At 44.6% G+C, this 22120-nt stretch overlaps 1 protein-coding gene across 9 annotated transcripts in view; it reads left to right on the top strand.

The window, feature by feature from the left end:
- The window catches only part of CNBD2 (cyclic nucleotide binding domain containing 2), a 55498-nt gene extending 48316 nt beyond the window's left edge, over positions 1-7182 (top strand). For 6 of the 9 annotated variants that reach the window (XM_073880484.1, XM_073880483.1, XM_025876647.2 and 3 more), the window contains 2 exons: positions 1816-1979; positions 6713-7180. In XM_073880484.1, coding sequence (XP_073736585.1) covers positions 1816-1979; positions 6713-7031 — 483 coding nt within the window. In that variant the 3' untranslated portion in view covers positions 7032-7180. Of the gene's footprint in view, positions 1-1815; positions 1980-6712 lie in introns of all 9 variants that reach the window. The other 3 variants (XM_025876648.2, XM_073880485.1, XM_025876649.2) reach the window with 2 other exon arrangements.
- Positions 7183-22120: the final 14938 nt, after the last annotated feature.

Raw genomic sequence — 22120 nt, 5'->3', positions numbered from 1 at the left:
GTGTGAAGCTGGGTCAGTCTTGGAAACACAGAGTTTGGGGCCTGGAGTAGAGCCTTTGTTTTGAGCCAGGAGGTGTAGGGGAACCAGCTTCTCCAGGGAACAGGCAGACCGAGGCCTCAGATTGGGCAAGCCGGAGCCATGGGCAGGGCAGAAGGGATATGACAGATTGGGGTCAAGGTCAGGGGGTCCTTATCTTCATTTTGCTTCTAATTAGACAGCTGTGTGGCCTTGGGCAAATCACTTGACCTCTCTGAATCTGTGTCCTCATCAGAAAATGAGGAAATTCAGCTGGGTGAGCTGCTAATTCGAATGTTCTGTTACCCCATTTGAGTATTCATTCAGCAGATAGTTCTTGAGCATGGCCCAAAATGCCAGTGTGGGCAAGTAAACTGACATTCTTCCAGCCCTCATAGGCTTATGATCTAGTCTGGGGACAGACAATAAACAGATAAATTAGCAAACACACAAAATAGTGCAAACTGCTGTTGGGAATGGAAGAGAAAGCTGGATTGTGGGGCAGGCTTCTTAAGTGGAACAATCAAGGAAGCCAGCTCCGAGGAGGTGATGTTTAAGCTGAGACCTGAATGGGGAAAAGAACAAGCTGGGGACGACCTGGGGGAAGTGTGTTGCAGACCAAGGAAGAGTAAGCTCAAAACCTGAGGCCAGAAGGAGCTTGGTGTGTCAAGGGGACTGGAAGGGAGGGTAGCATGGCTGGAACAGAGTAAACAAGGTAGGGTGACATGAGGCCAGGCTGGAGAGCCAGGCAAAGGTGAGATAGCCCAGGCCTTGGGGCCACAATGAGGAGTTTTCTTTTATCCTGCGTGCTGTGGGAAGGTATTTGAAGGGCTTAGGCAGAAAAGGGCCCTGACTAGCTGGTGTGTGTGGGATTGGTTGCAGGTGGATGAGGGTACCTGCCAACAGTGCTGCCCTCAGTGGGGCCCTGAACAGATCACTGGGTTCAAATCCTGCCTCCACCTCTTTCTGTCCTTGGGCAAGTTACTTAACCTCTTTGTGCCTCAGTTTCCTCAGAGTATAGTGGTTAAAAGCATGGACTCTGAAGACAGATCCCCTGGGCTCAAATGCTAGCTTTATTGCTTCCATGCCGTGTGATGTTGGACAAGTTTCTCAATCTCAGCAGCATCCTCTGTAAAATGAGGATAACAATAGGACCCACCTCGTGGGGGACTGTGAGGGTGTCAAATGAGTTAGTACCCACGGCAGCAGCAAGAGGGCCTGGGATGTAGCGAATGCTCAGTAAATATTGCTGTCATATCATCATCACGGTCAGGGAGCCAGAGGTGTAACGGAGCTGCCGAGAGGAGGCCAGTGAACCCCCAAGGTCTGTGAGGGACAGAGAAGGTAACTGAGGCCCAGTGAGGACATGTGAGTAGAGACCTGCAGAGAGGATGAGGGAGGGTGTGGTGGCTGCGGAAGGGAAGATTTAGAAGAGGAAGACTCGTTGTTGGAATTCTGTCACTGCATGAGGAAGAGAAAAATGGCTTGGCACAAGAGTTGAGATTGGACATGGGGGAAACCTTGTGAAAAGCTGTACCCTGAAGAGTGTGATTGTTGGAAAGCCTGCATGGAGGTAGGACACGGACGAAGTGCCTTCCTTACAGGCTCTTCTAATCCCAGCAGCCAGAGGCCTTTGATGTCATGTAGCAGAAAGAGCCCTGACCTTCTCCCCATCACTTGCAGAATGACCCCAGATGGATTCACCGTCTGTCTGGGGCCTCGTTTTTCCTGTCTAGATAATCTGCTGGTATAAGTGGACAGTCTCTGAGGTCAAACTTTCCGGAACTTTCTGTTCCCCAGGGCCTTCACCAGATCCTCCTCCCGGAGAACGAGCATGACATGCGGCCCTTGATCCTCGTGAGCCTGGGAGCTGAGATGATACGGGTGAGGAAAGAAAAATTTTGTGAACTGATCGACAGTGAGGTAACAGAGAAGTTGTCCAGGTTCAAGGTCAACTACCCCAGGTCAGTGCTGGAAACGTGCATACATCCCACCAGACTGAATAAAACAAACTTTCACCTATTGTTTTAGTAAAAGAAAGAAAAAAAGTGCTAATACCTGATCCTGAGAAGGGGGGAGGGGGGAATGAAACCGGTAGTTGCTGGTATCCCTTAAATTGTCTCAGTTCTTTTGATAATAATTTTAGAATTATGTTGCAAGGGCCATATCTTTTGAAGCAAAGGTCTACCTGTGAATTTATGTAATTAAATTATGGGAATAGCTACATGCGCTGAGATGTTCATAGCAGCCATATTCATGATAGAAAAACCACTACCACCACCACCCACACGTGTCACACTAAGGACATAGTTTAGCAATTGTGGTGTGTTTCTTTGATAGAGCATAACTGTTGTATTAAAAGAATTGTAAGTTTAATGGCTCTGTAGCAATAGGGTAAAATAGGTGATATAATGATACACGAAAAGGATGCAAAATTGTATATATTCTATGGCTATGCCTTTGTAAAACACAAGAGAAAAACCTAGAAGGAAATAAGCAAAAGTGATGACATCTGTGATGTTGAAAATTTGTAAGAGTCATTCTGTCTGGAAGGTGAGACTAAAATGTACTTCCTGGTTATTGTTATGTATTCCTCTCATATTGTTTTTGCTGTGTGTGTGCATTGCTTTTATAATGATAGAAGAAAAGAAATACTTTCTTTTTTTAGTTTAAATTTTACTTAGTTAACTTACAATGCAATATTGGCTTCTGGAGTAGAATTCAGTGATTCATCATAACAAGTGTCCTCCTTTATACCCATCACCCATGGAGCCCATCCCCCACCCACCTCCCTCCATCAACCCTCAGTTTGTTCTCTACCGTTAAAGAGTTTCTTATGGTTTGTTTCCCTCTCTCCTTTTTTCCCCCCTTTGCATATGTTTGTCTGTTTTCTTTGTTAAATTCCACAGATGAGTGAGATCATATGGTATTTGTCTTTCTCTGACTGACTTATTTCACTTAGCATGATACACTCTAGTTCCATCCATGTCGCTGCAAATGGCAAAATTTCATTCCTTTTGCTGACTAATATTCCATACATATATATGCTCCACATATTCTCTATCCATTCATCAGTCAGTGGACATTTGGGCACTCTCCATAGTTTGGCAAAAAGAAATACTTTTTAAAAGCTGTTGTCAGGGTGTGCCTGGATGGCTCACTTGGTTGTGTTGACTCTTGATTTCAGCTCAGGTCATGATCTCAGGGTTGTGATACCGAGCCCTGTGTCAGGCTCCGTGCTGGGAGTGGAGTCTGCTTAAGATTCTCTCTCTCTCTCCCTCTCTTTCCCTCTGCCCCTCCCCACTGCCTCCCCCCCTAAAAAAAAGTTGTTGTCAGGATAGTGGCGTTCCTTTTTTCCTTTATTCTCCAAATGTTTGGTAATGATGATATTACTTTTATAATTAAAAAAATAAAATATCTTGAAAGATTCGATCAAAATATTTTTTTACTTTTCCCTGGTTTTCAAATTTTCCAGAGTGAATACTTCTATAATGTCAAAAAAACCAATTTTTTAATGTAAATGTTAACTGGACCAGCGGTTGTAAAACTATTTTGATCTCACACTGTTATTACTAAGAAGTGTTTGAGTATATACCCCCTAGAATATATGTAAATATGAATAACATATGTTAATTTATTATTATTACATACATATATTGCTGTGCTAATATATACATTATGGACATATCAAAATAGATCTTTAGAAGAATAAGACAAAGATGGGGCGCCTGGGTGGCTAAGTTGGTTAAGCGACTGCCTTCGGCTCAGGTCATGATCCTGGAGTCCCGGGATCGAGTCCCACATCGGCCTCCCTGCTCAGCGGGGAGTCTGCTTCTCCCTCTGACCCTCTTCCCTCTCATGCTCTCTATCTCTCATTCTCTCTCTCTCTCAAATAAATAAATAAAATCTTTAAAAAATTTTTTAAAAAGAATAAGACAAAGATGAATATAAATGATGTCCTATATTTTTTCACACACCCCAGTGGATCTTGTTCACCTCACTAGATGACATGACCCTACACTCCCACTTTGAGACCCCCAGCCTAGACCCCTGGTCTTACCACTGGGCCCCCTGCCTCAGTCTCCTCCCCACTAGTTCCTTTCTGTTATCTGTGTCTTGCTAAAACCCAGATCTGGTCATGTTAAACTCCTGCATAAAACCTTTCAGTGTTGGGGCACCCGGGTGGCTCAGTTGGTTAAGCATCTGCCTTCGGCTCAGGTCATGATCTTAGGGTCCCGGGATGGAGCCCCACGTCCCCCCTTGCTCAGCAGGGAGTCTGCTTCTCCCTCTCCCTCTGCCCCTCCCTGCTGCTCGAGCTCACTCTCTCTCAAATAAATAAAATCTTAAAAAAAAAAAGGGATTTTAGGAGCCTTAGAACCTCAAATGATGCCTGGCACATGATGGTTATCAGTTAATGCCTGTTGAATTGAAATTCAGAAGAGGTTTCTATAGGCCTGAGGGCGGCAGATGCTTGAGCCCTCAGCATCTGTGCCTCTCGGTCAGCACTCTGCTGCAATGGTCCGCAGTGCTGACGGATAGAATTCCAGCTTATCCATTCACTGTTGAACTCATGGCTTCTAGACTGCTAAAGCAGGCAGAAAACACATCCATTATCTAGCTCAATTCCTCCATGTTTTAACTGAGGACTGTGAAGCCCAGGGAAAAGGACATGACGTCCTGAAGATCACACACTCAGTGGCAGTGACACCTGTCCTGCAAATGCTACGAGCTGGAGAAGCTGAGCTATCTCCCCCTGCAAAGCGCACCACCCAGAACGGAACCAACATCTGAGTTCCCAAGAGAGAAGGGAATTCTCCGAGGGCCAAAATGAAGGAGAGCCTAAAAGATCTAGTGTGGGATTGCCCAGTGGGTGTGGCCTGGGCCGAGGGTTAAGGCCATCATGGGCTGAAGTTTTTATAGCCTGCGGGGACAGATGAAACTTTCAGTTCACACGAGGCGGGGATTGGAAGTGAAAGCCCTGCAGCAAGCTGAGACCTTTAGAAGAGTGACCCCGATTTGTGAAAAAATTAACTAGAAATCAATATGACCATCAGCATCAGGAGGCGACATGGGATCTTGTGTGTCTGAACTTGCACTGGGTCCCCCCCCAGAAAAAGCCCCCCTAAGAATCTGTAATCACATGCTTGCCCCCTCCTAGGTTTTGGTGAGTCCTGTAGCATCTTTGAACCCCAGTGTCCGTGTTTGTGAAATGGGTAGTTGTAAGGATTAAATGGGTTAACAAGTAAAGTGCTGGGCACATGGTAAGTGCTAAGTCAGAATTAGATGTTGCTGGGTTTTTTTGGTTTGTTTGTTTTGTTTTTCTATGGAAGAAATTGGGAGTTAGTGGAATTTTCTAAGTGGAGACTATCCAGCAGTGTGCTCGTGAATGTTTAACAACCAGCTCTCTGGGAGGTTTTGCTTGTTCAGGACATTTCACATAAATGGGATCATAAAATATGTCGTCTTTTGCAACTGGCTTCTTAGCATAGTGTTTTCAAGTTTTATCCATGTTGTAGTATGTACTTCATTCCTTTTTTTTTTTTAAGATTTTATTTATTTATTTGAGAGAGAGAGAGGGAGGGAGGGAGGAAGGGAGAGAGAGCGAGAATCTTAAGCAGACTCCATGCTGAGTGAGGAGCCCAACACGGAACTTGACCTTACGACCCTGAGATCATGACCTGAGCCAAAACCAAGAGTCGATGCTCAACCAACTGAGCCACCCAGGCACCCCGACTTCATTCCTTTTTAGTGTCAAATGATATTCCATTGCATGTATATATCACATTTTATCCATTCGTCAGTGGATGGATGTTTGGGTTGTTTTCACTTATTGGCCATGATGAATAACGCTGCTATGAACATTCTTGTGCAAGGCTTTGCGTGGACATAGGTTTTCATATCTCTTGGGCATATACCTAGGAGTAAAATTGCTAGGTTGTAAGTTAACTCTGTTTAACCTTCTGAGGAACTGCCAGACTCTTATCCAAAGTGGCCGCACCAGTTTACTTCCCCATCAGCAGTGTACCAAAACCCTTGTTTTAATATCTCCACCTCATTACACATTTTTATCTGTCTTTTTAATTATAGCCATCCTAGTGGGCATAAGCGGTATCTCATTGTGGCTTCACCTTACGTTTCCTTGATAGATAAATGGTTACCTATATAATTTAACTTTTTAGTAGCCACATTATAAGAAGTAAAAAGACTGATGAATCACAGACCTGTACCCCTGAAACAAATAATACATTATATGTTAATTTAAAAAAGAAGTAAAAAGAAATGAGTGAAATTGCTTTTTAAAATATATTTTATTGAATTTAGTGTGTCTCAGATATTGTTTCAACATGTAATCAACACAAATGTTATTAATGAGAGTCTCTATATTTGTTATTGCTCTAAGTCTTTGAAATCTGGTGTGTATTTTAAACTCACAGCCCATCTCTAATTCAGATTGGCCACACCACAGGTACTCAATGGCCACATGTGGCTCGTGGCCACCACACAGAGCAGTGCAGTTCTAGGGGAAGAAGGTGTGGAAAGGCAGAGGAGGCAGAGAGAAGAGTCTGGGCGGAGGTACCCAGCTGGGACAGAGCACACTGTGCTGAGGAATTGGAAGAGTGGCAGGAGGCAAGGCTGGAGGGGCAGGGGCACAGGAGGGGCTAGTGTGGGAAACTCAGTGTCTACGCCTCGCCTTTAGTGATGAAGATCTGTGCCGGAAGTTCCTTCAGCAGAGCAGCTGGGATAGCTTTCGGAAGGACCTACTGCGGCTGCTGGTGAAGCCTCGTCAGCGTCCACCGTTCACCCCGATCCGGCCCAAGAAGAAGGGGATCTACAGCCCCAAGTCTCTGATTCTGGATTTGTGCAGCTTCAACAAGGAGACTAAACCTTGTCATACCGTTTTCGTGGCACCCCAGAAATACCTCCTCCCATTGAGGATTGTCGAAGCCATCACAGCACCCCGATATAAAATCCAAGAACTCCTGCCTCAGTATAAGAATGCAGGAGTCCTTGTTTAGACCCAATAAAAGATGTTGGGTTGTCACTCTGTTTCCTGAGCGACCACCGTGGGAGTTGTGGGGCTCAGAGTCAGGGCTCCTGGGGGCTGTGTGTCCGGAGAGTTGTTTGGGGGCGGCAGCTGGGGCACTCTCTCCCCTGATACTTGTGGGGCTTGAGTGAGTGGATGGTCAGGAGGCTGGGTGTGGATGGGTTAAGCCCTGGGGGTGGCCTCAGGGTGGGAGGTCTTCTCTGGTGAGATGGATGGGAGGTACAGAGGGGCTCAGATCAAAGTGAGCAAGACTGGGGTTGCAAACTCAACTGCCTTCTGGAGGCCGGGCAGGTCATGTAAAGGAGTGCGTCAGAAGGACTGAGGAGGCAGCAGGCAGTGGTGGGGACTGGTATGCACATTCCCCATCCAGATGGAGCAACTGCTCTGTATCCTCATTCGATGCCGTGCCAGGAAATAATGCAGGCCCGGTACTGCCAGTCTTTAGATTTTTCAAGAGAACCAAGACACCCAATATTTTAGATGATTCCTACTGGTTTTTAAATGTGAGCAACTAATTCAAATTGTTTTTAAAATACTGTGTTAGGCAAACACAGACGTGGGCTGTGTTGGGCCTCCAGGCTGCTGGTTTGCCAGTGCTCAGCAAGCCCCTCTGACAGGGCATTGCCAGAGACTGGAGGAGGCCTGACGGGTGGGGGCAGGCAGGAGGTATAAGGAGCCAGAGAGACAGATGGGCAGAGTGACAGGAGCAGGTGTCCTGGGTACCAAGGATGGGGAGCCAGTAGCCCAAGAGAGAAGAGGCAGGCCAGAGATAAGGAGGTGGTAGGTTGGACTTACTGAGGGCTCCTTGGCCCCTCTGGGGGGTCCTGAATCTGAGGCTGCTTGTTAGTGACCTGGGCCAACTCTCTTTGTTGGTAGCACTGGGCCTAATCACCTCTCTTCCTTGGGAGATTCCATAGTTTAGCTTTGAGAGCAGAGGGAGGGCCTGGTAGAGGCCATAGCAGCACGTGAGCCTGGCTTGGGGCTGCCAGGGAACACAGGAGCCTTCTTCCACCCATTGCTTCCCACCCCACACATTCACCTACCCCACCTGGCAAGGAGCAGGTTAGGAGGAACACCTGAGCACTGAGCTGGGCCTCGGGAGCTCTGGAGAGCTGGGCTTTGTTTCTATGTCACTGGACCCTCTTGAGCCCTGTACCTGCCCCTGTTTCCCCAGTGGCAAAGTGAGCAAATTGGACAAGATCAATGGTCTTCATGAGAGGTGAGTACAGTTTGAAAACACATTCAACATTATCATTTTGTTTGTTGTATTTATTTTTTTTTAAGATTTACTTATTTATTTGAGAGAGACCGTGAGCAGGGGGAAGGGCAGAGTGAGAGGGAGAAGCAGACTCCCCTGGCTGAGCGTGGAGCCGGACGTGGGCCTCGATCCCAGGACCCTGAGGTCATGACCTGAGCTGAAACCAAGAGTCAGCTGCTTAACCGACTGTGCCACCGCAGTGCCCCTGCTCGTTGAATTTAAAAGAAAACTATTTATGTTGCACAGCAAAAAAGGAGGAGTATGGAATTTTTCTATCAGAAGAGGATGTGGACGTTAAAGAGTAGAGAAGTAGAGGACTTAATCATCTCTGCCTTCTCTGATAGTTCCAGATGGCCAAGGAGTCTGGGACGTCTGCGGCAGGTCTGAAAGGGCTGTCTCTGACCTACAGGGATGAGGTGGCACTGTTTGGGGACTAGGTAAATTGAAGTGTCTGACTGTATTTAGGGATCTCTCTGCATTTAGGGCTGTGGCTCCAAGATGATGGTATGGACAGCTTGTTCACTCATTCAAAGTTTATTTACTTTTGTTTATACTTGCTTCATAGCAGATCCAAAGGAGGATAAGAGGCAGCCTTTGTTCCCTCTTATTCTCTAGACCAGGGGTCAGCAAACTCTGTAAAGGGCCAAATAATAAATAGTTCAGGTTTTTCAGGCCATATGGTTTCTATTATAACTATCCAACTCTGTTGGGTGAAAGCAACTTTACTGTTCCAATAAAACTTTATTTACAAAAACAGGTGGTTGGCCAGATTTGGCCTGTGGGCTATTGTTTGCTGACCCCTACTCTAGACAATGAGGAACCCTTGAAGGTTCTTGAGCAGACATGACATGACCAGTGAAGGGGTGAGAAACTTTTTATTGAGTGCTTATTCTGTGACAGCCGTCTTGCTAAACATCTGACTACAGAGGCTGATGACCTTTGGGTTAAGATCCCAGCTCTACCACATAATGGCTGTTGAGGATTAAAAGAGATGGTACATGAACTGGAAAGAAAAGTTAAAAAAAAAGAAAGAAAAAGGAGGTGCTACATGTACAGCAAGATGTAGGATTTTAGGGGCGCCTGGGTGGCTCAGTTGGTTAAGCGACTGCCTTCGGCTCAGGTCATGATCCTGGAGTCCCGGGATTGAGTCCCACATCGGGCTCCCTGCTCAGCAGGAAGTCTGCTTCTCCCTCTGACCCTCTTCCCTCTTGTGCTCTCTGTCTCTCATTCTCTCCCTCTCAAATAAATAAATAAAATCTTTTAAAAAAAAAAAAGATGTAGGATTTTATCCACCCTGCCCCCTGGTCCCGCTTCCTGGGAGGTGAGAGAAGCTTCCAGAATAGGAGGACAGACATGGCGGGTGAGGAAGTCAACTAGAAGGGCAACCCCGGAGTGAGGGCACTGTGTGGGGGGAGAGACTGTGGAGTCTTGAGGGGAGCAGAGGAAGAGCAGAGCTTTTTCTGAAGCCACGATTTAGCAGAGAGAAGAATTTGAGAATGAGAAATGTAAAGAGGTTTTCAAAGAGCTTTTCTGTGCATTGAGGATATGTTTTCCTTTGGTATTTTCTTGAAGAAACCAAGTAAACTTTTGAATGGCTCTTAATTACGATTTTGGGCAGCACTGCTGTTTCTTTGAATTCAGTAACCAAGCAGAGAATGGGCCCGCAGGTATATTTGGGCTGCACCTGTGAAGTCACTGGTACACAGTGAGCGCTCAGTACACGTTAGATGTTATTAGCACCTTTTTAAACTGAGATCAGTTTGGCCAACCAGAGACTCTCTCTCTCCTCTTCGGTGGAGTAGGAAGCTGAGGCTTTGGAAGGCTAAGTCTTCCTAACCAGTGCTAAAGGCCATCCTGAGTGAACTGGAGAGGGTGCTTGATTAGAAGGAGCACAGTGTTAGCAACCAACTGCTTTCAGTGCTCCTTATTGCCCACCTGGGCACAGATCCAAGGTTCTGGAAGCCCACAGTGGTCCACCACCAGGGGAAGGGCCCAGGTTAAGTACTGAGTGCCCAGTGCGTGCCAGGCATTGTGTGAGGCACTCTAGAGAAGTGATCACTTGTCCTGAAAACATTTCCTAGCATTATCCTCACTTGACAGACGGAGAGCCTGAGGGCTGGCATGGCAAAGGCCTCGTCCAAGCTCACTCAGCTACCAGGTGGCGGTTGCAGGAAATGCATGTGTTTCTCCGCAGTTGGTGCCCTCCTAGGCGAGCAGCGTGGCTGCCCGTGCGCCGTTATGCCGCGTTACTCATCTCTCCCAAAGGAGCCACCTGTTTTCAGGATGCAGTACCCACAACCCTGGAACTGTGTTAGAGAGAATATAACCGCCCTCTGGAATGCTTTTGCATATGTAAATAAAGCATAGTCATACTTGCAGAGGCACACCCAGGCCCCTTGAGCCCAAAATAGCGCCCCAGCACTAACAGCTTCCACTGTTTGGGGAAAATGAAAAAACCCATTTGAAAAATAAACACAGGAGATAATGCCAGAGTTTGCGATAGGAAAGTGTTTAGGATCACATCTCGGGGTTGGAAGCAAAAGCATTCTTTAAATCCTCCATTCCCTTTATGTAACTCATGGAAGAATCTTACCTTTGGTTATGGACAGTCCTGGGGGTGACATGGGTCCCTTGACAACTCCCACGGTGCCACCAGAGGCCAGTTCACCATGAGGCCTTTCTGCTATGTGGGGATTTAAGGGGCTTCAGCCCAAGGGTGCTGAGTTGCAGAATTTGTAACCACTGGTTCAGAGCCGACAATGGGGATGAGTAGTTTGCAGGTGGCTGAGAAGCAGCACCAAAGCTAGAACAAAGGTTTTTCGTGGTTGCTGGAGGCTGTGGGCTTGAGGCCTGTGGATGTAGCTGCGGGAAAGCAGCCCATTGAGACATGTGCTGTGTGACTTTTAGCCGGGCTCCTTCCCTTTCTGGAGCTTCAGTGCTATCATTTGTAAACTTTGAGGGGTCTGGTGTGTGGGCTTCCAGCCTCCCCCCCAACTCCAGGGCTGTGCAGGCCCCCTGACCCTCTGTGTCTTCTGTTTTGCCCCCCACCCATTCTTCAACTTCGAAATCCTCCCCATCCCCAAGAGAAAATCAGAATCGAGAAAAAAATGGATCACAGAGACACTTTCGAAGATTATATAGACCGGTTACTTTATAGTATGTCTTTCAATGTGGGTCAGTTTGATGTTTTCTCATTATTAGATTTAGGTTATGCATCTTTGGCAGGAATCACAGCAGTGAGGCTGTGTTCTTCTTATTGGATGCTATCTGGTGGCACAAGATTTGTTTGGCCCATTGCTGGGGATAACTTTGATTATTGGATTGAAATGGTGTCTCCAATGTAAAGTCACTTTTGGTACTTATTCCCTTTTTATTTTAAAAATTATGTACATATGTATGTATGTTGTGGTAAAAAAAACATTAGATTTACCATCTTAACCATTTTTGGGTGAGTAGTTTAGTAGTGTTAAGTATATTTACATTGTTGTGAAAGAGATCTTTGGAATGATTTCATCTTGCAAATTTGAAACTCAATACCCATTAAACGACTCCCTTTTCCCCTTCCCACCAGCTCCTGGTAACCACCATTCTATTTTCTGTCTCTGAATTTGACTACTTTAGATAACCTCCGATAAGTGGGATCCTGCAGTATTCGTCTTTTTCTGACTGCCTTATTTCCCTTAGGACCATGTCCTTGAGGTTCATCCACGTTGTGATAAGATTGCCTTCCTTTTAAGGCTGAATACTATTCATTGCACGCATGTATACACATTTTGCTTATCCATTCATCTGTTGATGGAAATTTGGGTTGCTTTCACCTCTTGGCTTTTGTGAATAGTGCTGCTGTGAACACGGGTGTGCAGATAGCTCTTTGAGAACTTGCTTTCAATTTTCTTGGACATATATCCAGAAGTGGGATTGCTGCAATCACATGGTAGTTCTAGTTTTGATTTTCTGAGAAACTGTCTTCCTGGGTCCCACCCACCAGCAGTGCATGAGGGCTCCGATTTCTGCACATCCTTGTCAACATTTGTTATGCTGGTTTCTGTTCCTAGCCATCCTCATGGGTGTGTGGTAGTATCTCACTGTGGTTTTGATTTGCATATCCCTAATGATTAATGAGGTTGAACAATTTTCATGTGCTTTTTGGCCACTTGTATATCATCTTTGTAAAAATGTCTATTCAAGTCCTTTGTCCATTTTTTTTTGTTATCGGAGTTGTTGGTAGATATTGTAGATATTAACCCCTTTTCAGATAAATGATTTGTAAATATGTTCTCCATTCCACAGATTGCCTTTTCACTCTGTTGATGCCTTTTCACTCAATGATGTCATATTGTTTTGATAGGGATTTTGTGAGGAGATATGGAACTATGTAAATATCCCCTTCCTTATCATTCTTTTCATTAATTAATTCATTTATTTATATTAGTATTGGACTCTTGGCTTCCTCTTTTATTCAGTGCGTCAGAACCTGTTATTATCATTCTATATTTTGTTTTTTTTTAAGATTTTATTTATTTATATTTAATTGACAGAGAGAGAGAGAGAGACAGTGTGAGAGGGAACACAAGCAGGGGGAGTGGGAAAGGGAGAAGCAGGCTCCCTGCTGAGCAGGGAGCCCAATGCGGGGCTCGATCCCAGGACCCTGGGATCATGACCTGAGCTGAAGGCAGTTGCTTAACCAACTGAGCCACTCAGGCGCCCCTCATTCTATATTTTGAAGCAATCATTTTGACACACTCTTATCATTCTCTGAGCACTTTATTTTCTGCCAGAACAGGATATTCTTGGATGAGCTTGTATTTCCCCTGATGTAAGCCTAGAATTAGCCATTTCTCCAAGGACTCTGGTTCCTTTCAGTAGAGAATGGCCCTGACTCTGGTGCTGATGAAGTCTACGGCTTTGAAAGGCCCAGCATCTGATCCAGAGTGGCACCCCTCATCAGCCAGCCAGAACGGACCCCTCCTTTACAGATGAGGAGACTGCCGTCCAAAGAGGATCCGCTGGTCAGTGTTCCCCAGTTAGTGAGAGAGCTTAGACAAGAACGGAGGCCTTTGACTCTGATGCAGTTCTCTTTCCCTGGCAATACACATTGGCAGCAATGAGGTGTGCTCCCAGTGGGGCCTGTCCACTCTGGACTTCACTTTCCTCCTCTGTCCACTGAGGGATAGCTTTGCCCTAGGGGTCCAACACTGCTTGAGACCTAACCTCTTCTCCCAGCTTTTTATGACCCTTTCCCCTCTGGAAGCCTTTATGGGTGAATCCACATTAAATTGCAGAGGAGAGCTTCAGCTTTTAGCTCCAGCTCTGGTGGATTTGGGGCTTGCAGACTCAGACGAGTAGTCCAAGTGCACATGTGTCTTCCTGAAGCCCATCGCAGTCAGCTAACACCTATTCTCACAGGGACATCGACAGAAGATGGAGTCCAGGCCTGATCCTAAAGGCAATGGGAAGGGTCTGCTCTACCTGCCCTTCCTGGTTCCAAGCCCACTTGGGTTAGACCAGTAGCAGCCAGGGAAACACTAGAAATGCTCCTTCCCACATTTGGAGGCCAGTCTCGAGCCTCAGCTCAAAGCTGGGAGTAAGAATCCTTTAGGTATTTACCATTAGAGAAATGTTTTGTGTGTCTGATTTGGGGTTGGGGGATGCTCTGACCTGCACCCTCTGGTTTGGTCAGCTATGGCCTGGGGAGCCCCCACTACTCGACCAGTGCCTATTAGCAGTGACACCTTACTAGTCTGAAAAGCTGAGCTTTTGTTCCCTTTGTATTTAAGTCATTTGGTAAGCCCCCCACCATGTCAGGCATGGTGTGAGTTCCATCCAGTGGACTTCCAGGTAATGATGGTCCAAGTGGTTCCATATAGGAGAGACACAAGTAGGGGCTGCAAGGGAAAGGGCCTAACTTCTGACATTTGGTTCTAGCACCATAATTCTAGGGTGTCAGGTTCTCATAGCAAGTCTGTATATAAGTTAAAAATGGAGCTGGGCAATGAATGATTTTGCCAAGTGAAAAAATGTGGAAAGGGCATGTCAGCAGAAGGAATAGCTTGAGCTAAGTTGGAATCACCAAAGTGTGAGGTTACCTGGAAAGACAGCAGGGCACTGCGGTGAGCTAATGTCTAAGCAACAGAGGAAGGTGTCAGAGACCTGAGTCTAGGCCTGAAGGGTGCGAACACTGTACTTCCAGGGAGTGTGAGAACTCTGCAAGCAATGGAGGCTCCATGTAGGTTTTTAAAAATTTATTTTTTAAAAGTTAACATGTGCATAAAAGGAAACTGGAAAACACAAGAAGCAAAGAACAAAGTCATCCATAATCACAAGCAGTTTACAGTCTGACTTCTAGGTCCCATGTATCTACAGAAGTAAGCATTTTAATGTAATTAAGATCGTACAGTTATGTATCATGCTTTTTTATCACCATATTTATCATTTCCAAGTCCCCAAACTTTGAGTATTTTGATAACCAAGAATATACTACACCAACTCCATCTGAAAGAAAAAAAAATGTAATCCTGCCTTTCTTGGCTACAAAAATTTCATAAAAGACAAAAATGGCAATAGGCCTCTAGATAAAGATACTGGCAGAGTTACAATTAAAATACTGCATTCCCTTAATGTTCAATTAAAACTGAGACAAAGTAAGAGTACACAACGTACAATGCTTCTAAAAAGAATTCATTATCCAATCTATACTATTCAAATATTAGCAAGGAGGTATGTTTCCACTGAATCAATTTATTCCTATAGTACAGCCAAAGAAACGCACACACATTAACAGTTATCGTTACAATGTAAATATGAACACATCCGCATACATCTCTCCCTCTATACTTCCTTCTGCCCCTCTGCCGCCAACCTAGTGAAGTCCTGACATTTCTGAGACAGCTTAACAATTCCACGTCCAAGATACTTCTTTCCTATCAATGATAACAAAAAGAAACTTATAAATTGGTTAATTCATTAGCTGTACATTTTATCATACATTGTCACCTCAGGACATCCAAAAACCTTAGATGTTACAAAATAATGAAACCTGTCCAAAACAAACACAGGTACTTAATAAAAACGTCCATATAGACCTATGGTTATAACCTAGAATGGTCTTCTAGATGTGGATACTAGCAAAAAGCCCTTCCCTTCACCCCTCCTTTGCTCCCTCCACCATTTTAATGACTAAGCATAGGACTACATCTAGCTCTAAGAGGTGGATTAACAGATACTCCCAGAACAGTCCTTCCTAAAAACTAACAAAAGAGCATTCATAAAAGGATTTTACTACCTCTACTTTTAATATAGTTTGGGCATTAGGACTTGTTTATCCTTTGACACACAGCAATATTAACTAAAATGCACATATAGAACTTTAAAGACTCACGGGCACAGAACCGTTCTCTCCTTGCTTCCTTCCCTGGCCCTGTCCCCGTCCCCCAGTGAACCCAGTGAACACTCAGCATACTCTCCAAGACATCAAGTTTAACAATTCCATTCCCCAAATACAGACATTCCTGTAAATTAACAATACTTAAAGGGTGTTGTTACTCTAATTCTCTACTTCTAACATGTTGTTCACTTTCAAACATCCAGAAGACGAGATGTTTCAAGGAGTTATTTAAAATTTGCCCACTACATATATAGTAGCACTGAAAGAACATTCTGGCCTAGAACCCTTCCTCTTCTCATCTCTTATCAACCTAGTGGAAAGTATAAGCATCTATAATGCTTAGAAGGGATTTTAACAATTTCACTTCCTCTAGTTGTTTTCAGAACAGACTTTCCTATGAATTTAAACACAAAGTGTACACAATGTATTAGTTTACTACTCTATTTTTGTCATACACTGGCAACCTCTTTAACATCTAGAAAGACTAGATGTTGTAAATTAGGACTCATTTGTCCTTTATATACACTATATACACAGCTAAGTAAAACCAAATGCAGACGTACAGGACAATGGTTAATCCTGCCTAACTATAAACATACTGGTATAAAGCCCTTTGCGCTTTCTTCTCCTTCCTCCCTGAACCAGCACAAATATCATGTAATGTGTACTGCTCTGAGAGGTGGTTTGATCACGTTGATCATTCCATTTTCAAAAGACAGTATTTCATATGAATTTTAACAAAAGGATTATCTACAAAATGTGTTCTTTTACTACCTCTACTTTTAACATACTTTGTGCACTTCTAAACATCTAGAAAGGCTAGATGTTTCAAATAAGGACTTAAGTTTGTCCACTATATACATAGTAGTGTTGAATAAACTACACACATGTAACAATGGGTTATATCTGAAAGTGTCTTCTGCATGGGAACATTCTAGTCTAGAACCCTTCATTTCTCACAACTCCTCTCTACCACCAACCCAGCGGATGAGTGCAGACAGGCACATGTTACTTAGATGTGACTACAATGTCATCTCTAAAGGTCCTTTTCAGAAGACAGCCTTTCGATGAATTTTAACACAAAGTGTACAAAATGTGTTAGTTTACAAACTCTACTTTTGTCATACATTGGCAACCTCTTCAATATCTAGAGACTAGATATTACAAAATTAGGACCTATTTGTCCAGTATATATACAATATATAAAGTCAAGTTAAATGCACATAACATATAGGGCAATGGATAAGCTGAAATTTCCTAGCATACACTAGCAAAGCATCTTTTGCAATTTCTTCCCTCCCACCTCCCTCAAACCACTGAACAAGTATATTGTTCAGAGAGGTGGTTTAGCAATTCCATTTCCAAAGACAGTATTTCCCATCAGTTTTTAAAAGCTATTTACAAGAAGCATGACTCTACTTCTACTTTAAAATACATCAAGCATTTCTAAATATCTAGAAAGACTAGGTATTTCATATAAGTACTTGTCCACTGTGTACACAACAGCACTGCTAAATAAAATTGCACACACCTAACAATGGGTATAATCTGAGGTATCTTCTAAATATGACCACCATTTTGGCCTAAACTTCCCTCAATTCCTTCTACCACCAATCCAGTAGACAAGTATAGGCATGTGTAATGCTTAAAGGTGGTTGAACAAATTCATATCCAAAAGTCATTTACAGAAGAAAAGCTTTCCTTTGCATTTCAACACAATGTGTACAGAATGTGCTAATTTTACTACTTTGTCATACACTGGCAACCTCTTTAACATCTAGAGACTAGATGTTGCAAAACTAGTAGGACTCATTTGTCCATTATATACACTATATACACAGCAAAACAAAATGCACAGTACAAAAAAATGGTTTTGTCTGAAAATGTGCAAACAGGAACACACTAGCCTACTACCTTTTGCAATTCTTTCCCTTCCACCTCCTCCAAACCACTGAACAAAGATACACGACAGTATACCGCTCAGAGGTGGTTTAACAATTCCATCCCCAAGACAGTTACTTCCTATGAATTTTAGGAAAAAGATATTTACAAAGCGATATTTTACTACCTCTACATTTAACATACGTTGGGCACTTCTAAACATCTAGACAGACTAGATGTTTTAAATAAGGACTTAATTTGTCCACTATATACACAGCAGTCTTGAATAAACTGCACACATGTAACAGTTATAATCTGAAAGTGTCTTCAAAATATGAACATTCTAGCCTAAGATGAACCCTTCTCTCCTCTTCTTCCTCCACCAACCCAGTGGGCTATAATGCTCAAATTTTCAGAAGACAATCTTTTTAGGAATTTTAGCACAAAACGTACACAATGTATTAGTTTACTAATTCTATTTTTGTCATACACTGGCAACCTCTTTAACATCTAGAAAGACTAGATGTTGAAAATTAGGACTCATTTGTCCATTATATATACACTATATACATACACAGCTAAGTAAAACCAAATGCAGGAACATAAAGGACAATGGTTTATCTTCCCTCACTATAAACACAGTGGCAGAGCTCTCTGCACTTCCTTCTCCTCCCTCCTCCTTTGAACCAGTGCACAAACACAATGTGTACTATTCAAAGAGGTGGTTTGGCCATTCCCCCCAAATTAAACAGCATTTCATATTAATGTTAAAAAGATATTTACAAGAATGTCTTTTTACTATCTCTATTTTTAACATGTAGCAGGCACTTCAGAACATCTAGAAAGACTAGATATTTCAAAAAAGTTCTTAGCATTGTCAACTATACATACAGTAGTGAGGAATAAAATGCACACACAAAACAATGGTTATAATATGAAAATGTCTTCTAAATATGACCAGTCTGGCACAGAACCTTCTTTTCTTCCTCAAGGTCGTCTACTTCATGTCCTCTTACCCACTGAACAAACATGGACGTGTCGCTCCTGATGTCGCTTCTAGAAGTGGTCTAACAATTCCATTTCCAAAGTCATTTCCAAAAGACATTACTTTTCTATGATTTTTAAAAAAACAAATAGGCATTTACAAGACCTGTGATTTTTCTAACTCTACTTTATCATATGTCGGCAACCTCTTTACATCTAGAAGGCCTAGATGTGGCAAAAGTTTTCTTTTAAAAGGTTGGGGGGAAAGTTGAGAGCAGCTTTTTCATATTATATACACAGGCCTTCTAAAAACGGCCAGTAAATCTTCCCAAAAGGTGGTCTTCCTATTGGCCAAATGCGGTACGTAATTCTCCCATTTCGATCTTCCAACGTCAACGTCTGGTAGAACGAAGACCAACCGCCTACGGCCCGTTAACCGTTCCACCCGTCGTCGACAGGGGCTTCGCTCACCTTCCGGGCCCGTTTGGGCCTCTGTCCACTGTTCTCCGTAGAAGGTGAGGTTTCGTCCAATGGGGACGGCTGGTCATCCCAGAGCCCAGATCTGTGGGGCTCCAAGGCCCAAGGGTGGTCGAGCTTGCGTCCACGCAAATCCGCCTTCTCAGGCCCTCGGAGGCCCCAACGGCCGTCCGCGGCATTCGAGTGGCCGCCATTCTTCTTGCCCCGCCACACCCGACGTCCAAAGGCGCCGCGTGCCCGCTGGCTGGGCGAGGGCTGCGCGCAGGGCCCGCACAGTTGGGCTAGGGGAGTGGGCAGCCGGCGAGGTCTGGGCTCCGAGAGGCCGCCGCCATCGTCGCCGAGGTGGGGGTGGGAGTGGGGGTGGGGAGAGCCTCGCGGCTGCTTCACAGTCTGCGCCTGGCCGGTGGACGGCTGCGGCGAGGGTGCTGGGTCTCTGCGGGTCAGAGCCCGTGACCCGTCCCCGGGCCCCCCAGGGCACCCGCTGGCCTGAGGCCGGGGGGCCTGGAGGGCCCCGGGACAGACGGCCTCGCTGCGCTTCTCACCTCGCTCTCCGCCGGAACTGACTTGGCAGTTCTCTTTGCTGGCGAGAGAAGAGCGGCACCGGAAGTGCCCTCGCGCCGGAACCCGCGAGCGTAAGTTCCGGGACTGAAACGTTCCCGCAGGGGGGAAGGGCAAGGAAGGCGTCACGTGGGGCCGCCCTCCTAGCTTACCTTTTGCAACGGTAGTTGTTACCCGCCTCAGAATTTTCTGACCAAGCGAGCGTGCGTTATTTCTCGGTTCCCTCATTTCCCTATTTTGGGGTAAGGAGGCTCTACATTTTTTATTCAGTCACCAATTTATTTATTGAGGACCTACTATGTGCCACGTAAACACTGGGAATGCAGCAGTGAAGGAAAAAAAACGCACGAAAATTTCTGCCCTCTTGAAATTTACAAATGCATAAAAAGGCGGATAGCGAAAGTGCTGTGGAAAAATAAAAAGTTGAGAAGGGGAATATGAAGTGTGAGTGTGGAATGTTTGAGGTGGTGGTCAGGTGACTTTTGAGCAGGAATCTGAAGGAGGTGAAGGAATGAGCCATACATGAGGGTGTTCGGTGGAAGATCCTTACCGGCAGTGGGGGTGGGGGAGCACAGGCAGTGCACAGGCGCCAAAGCTGAAGCATAAGGCCTGACCTGTCCCAGGAACAGCAAAGAGGCTGGAGCAGTGTGAGCAGGCAGGAATGTAGAGGTTAGGCCAAGAAATGCAATGTGAAGGAGGGAAGAAGTAACTTGGTGCTTTAGAAAGGGAGAAATGGGAGCCGTTGGAGAGCTTTGAATTGCAGCATGGAGGAAAAGCTGAATGAAGCGGAGCCAGAGGTAGAAGCAGGGAGACCTGCTAGAAGGCTATTGCAGTCAACCAGGTTGAAATAGGCTAGTGCTTGTCCCAGGATGAGGGCAGCAAAGGTGGCAAAGAAAAAAAAAGGTTGAATTTAAGATAAATGTAAAATCGAACCTGCAGGGTTTGCTGATAGACCAGATGTGAAATGTGCAAGAGAGGAATCAAGGAAGACTCTAAAACTTTTGGCCTGAGCAAATGAAGGAGGGGATTGCCATTAACTGTGATGGGAGAGATAATACGAGGAGCAAGTTTTGGGGAGAATATCAGGAATTCACTTTTAGACATGGTAAATTTGGGATGCCTGTTTGACATTCAAGTGGAGATGTCAAGTAGGCAGGTGGATTTATGAGTCTGGCATTTAGGGGAGAGTCTGAGCTGGACATAGGCATTTGGGAGTTACCAGTATACAGATGTCTTTAAAACTATGAGGCTGCATGAGAGAACCAAGGGTGTACGCAAAGAGAACTGAGCCCTGAGCCTTGGGCACTGTCACATGAAGAGGTCAGGATGGTGAGAAGGAACCAGCAAACGAGACTGAGGAGTGACCAAAGCTGTAGGAGAACAGTCATAGGAGTGTGACATCCTGGAAGTAAAAGAAGAAAGTGTTTCAAGGAAGAGCGATTAACAGTATCAAACGTTGATAAATCAGATAAGATACGGTTGAGAACTGTACTTCTAGCTTTTATAATGAATGCTGGGATGAACATTCTTGTGAATTTTCAAATTTTGTGGAGATTTCTGATTTCCTTTGGATACCACTTTAGAAATGTAAAGAACGATCAAAGCACTGGTCCAGGCTTAAGATTCTTTTTTTTTTTAATTTAATTTTATTATGTTATGTTAATTACTATACATAACATCATTAGTTTTCGATGTAGTGTTCCATGATTCATTGTGCATAACACCCAGTGCTCCATTCAATACGTGCCCTCCTTAATACCCATCACTGGGCTCACCCATCCCCCCACCTTCCTCCCCTCTAGAACCCTCCGTTTGTTTCTCAGAGTCCATAGTCTCCCATGGTTTTTCTCCCCCTCTGATTTCCCCTGCCTTCATTTTTCCCTTCCTACTATCTTCTTTTTTTTTTTAACATATAATATATTATTTATTTCAGAGGTACAGGTCTGCAATTCATCAGTCTTAAACAATTCACAGCGCTCACCATAGCACATACCCTCCCCAATGTCTATCACCCAGCCACCCCATCTCTCCCACCCCCCACCACTCCAGCAACCCTCAGTTTCCTGAGATTAAGAATTCCTCATATCAGTGAGATCATATGATACATGTCTTTCTCTGATTGACTTACTTCGCTTAGCATAATACCCTCTAGTTCCATCCACGTAGTTGCAAATGGCAAGATTTCAGGGTTTTTTGATGGCTGCATAATATTCCATTGTATATATGTACCACATCTTCTTTATCCATTCATCTGTTGATGGACATCTTGGCTCTTTCCATAGTTTGGCTATTGTGGACATTGCTGCTATAAACATTGGGGTGTACGTACCCCTTTGGATCCCTACATTTGTATCTTAAATACCCAGTAGTGCAATTGCTGGGTTGTAGGGTAGCTCTATTTTCAACTGTTTGAGGAACCTCCATACTGTTTTCCAGAGTGGTTGCACCAGCTTGCATTCCCACCAACAGTGTAGGAGGGTTCCCCTTTCTCTGCATCCTCACCAACATCTGTCGTTTC

The sequence above is a fragment of the Callorhinus ursinus genome, unplaced genomic scaffold (genome assembly GCF_003265705.2).
Source record: "Callorhinus ursinus isolate GAN/ISIS: 27379988/994484 unplaced genomic scaffold, GSC_fseal_2.0 scaffold38, whole genome shotgun sequence".
In the NCBI taxonomy this organism is placed as follows: domain Eukaryota; kingdom Metazoa; phylum Chordata; class Mammalia; order Carnivora; family Otariidae; genus Callorhinus; species Callorhinus ursinus.
Note: the sequence above shows the minus strand (reverse complement) of the source record. Positions and strands in the feature narration are given on the sequence as shown.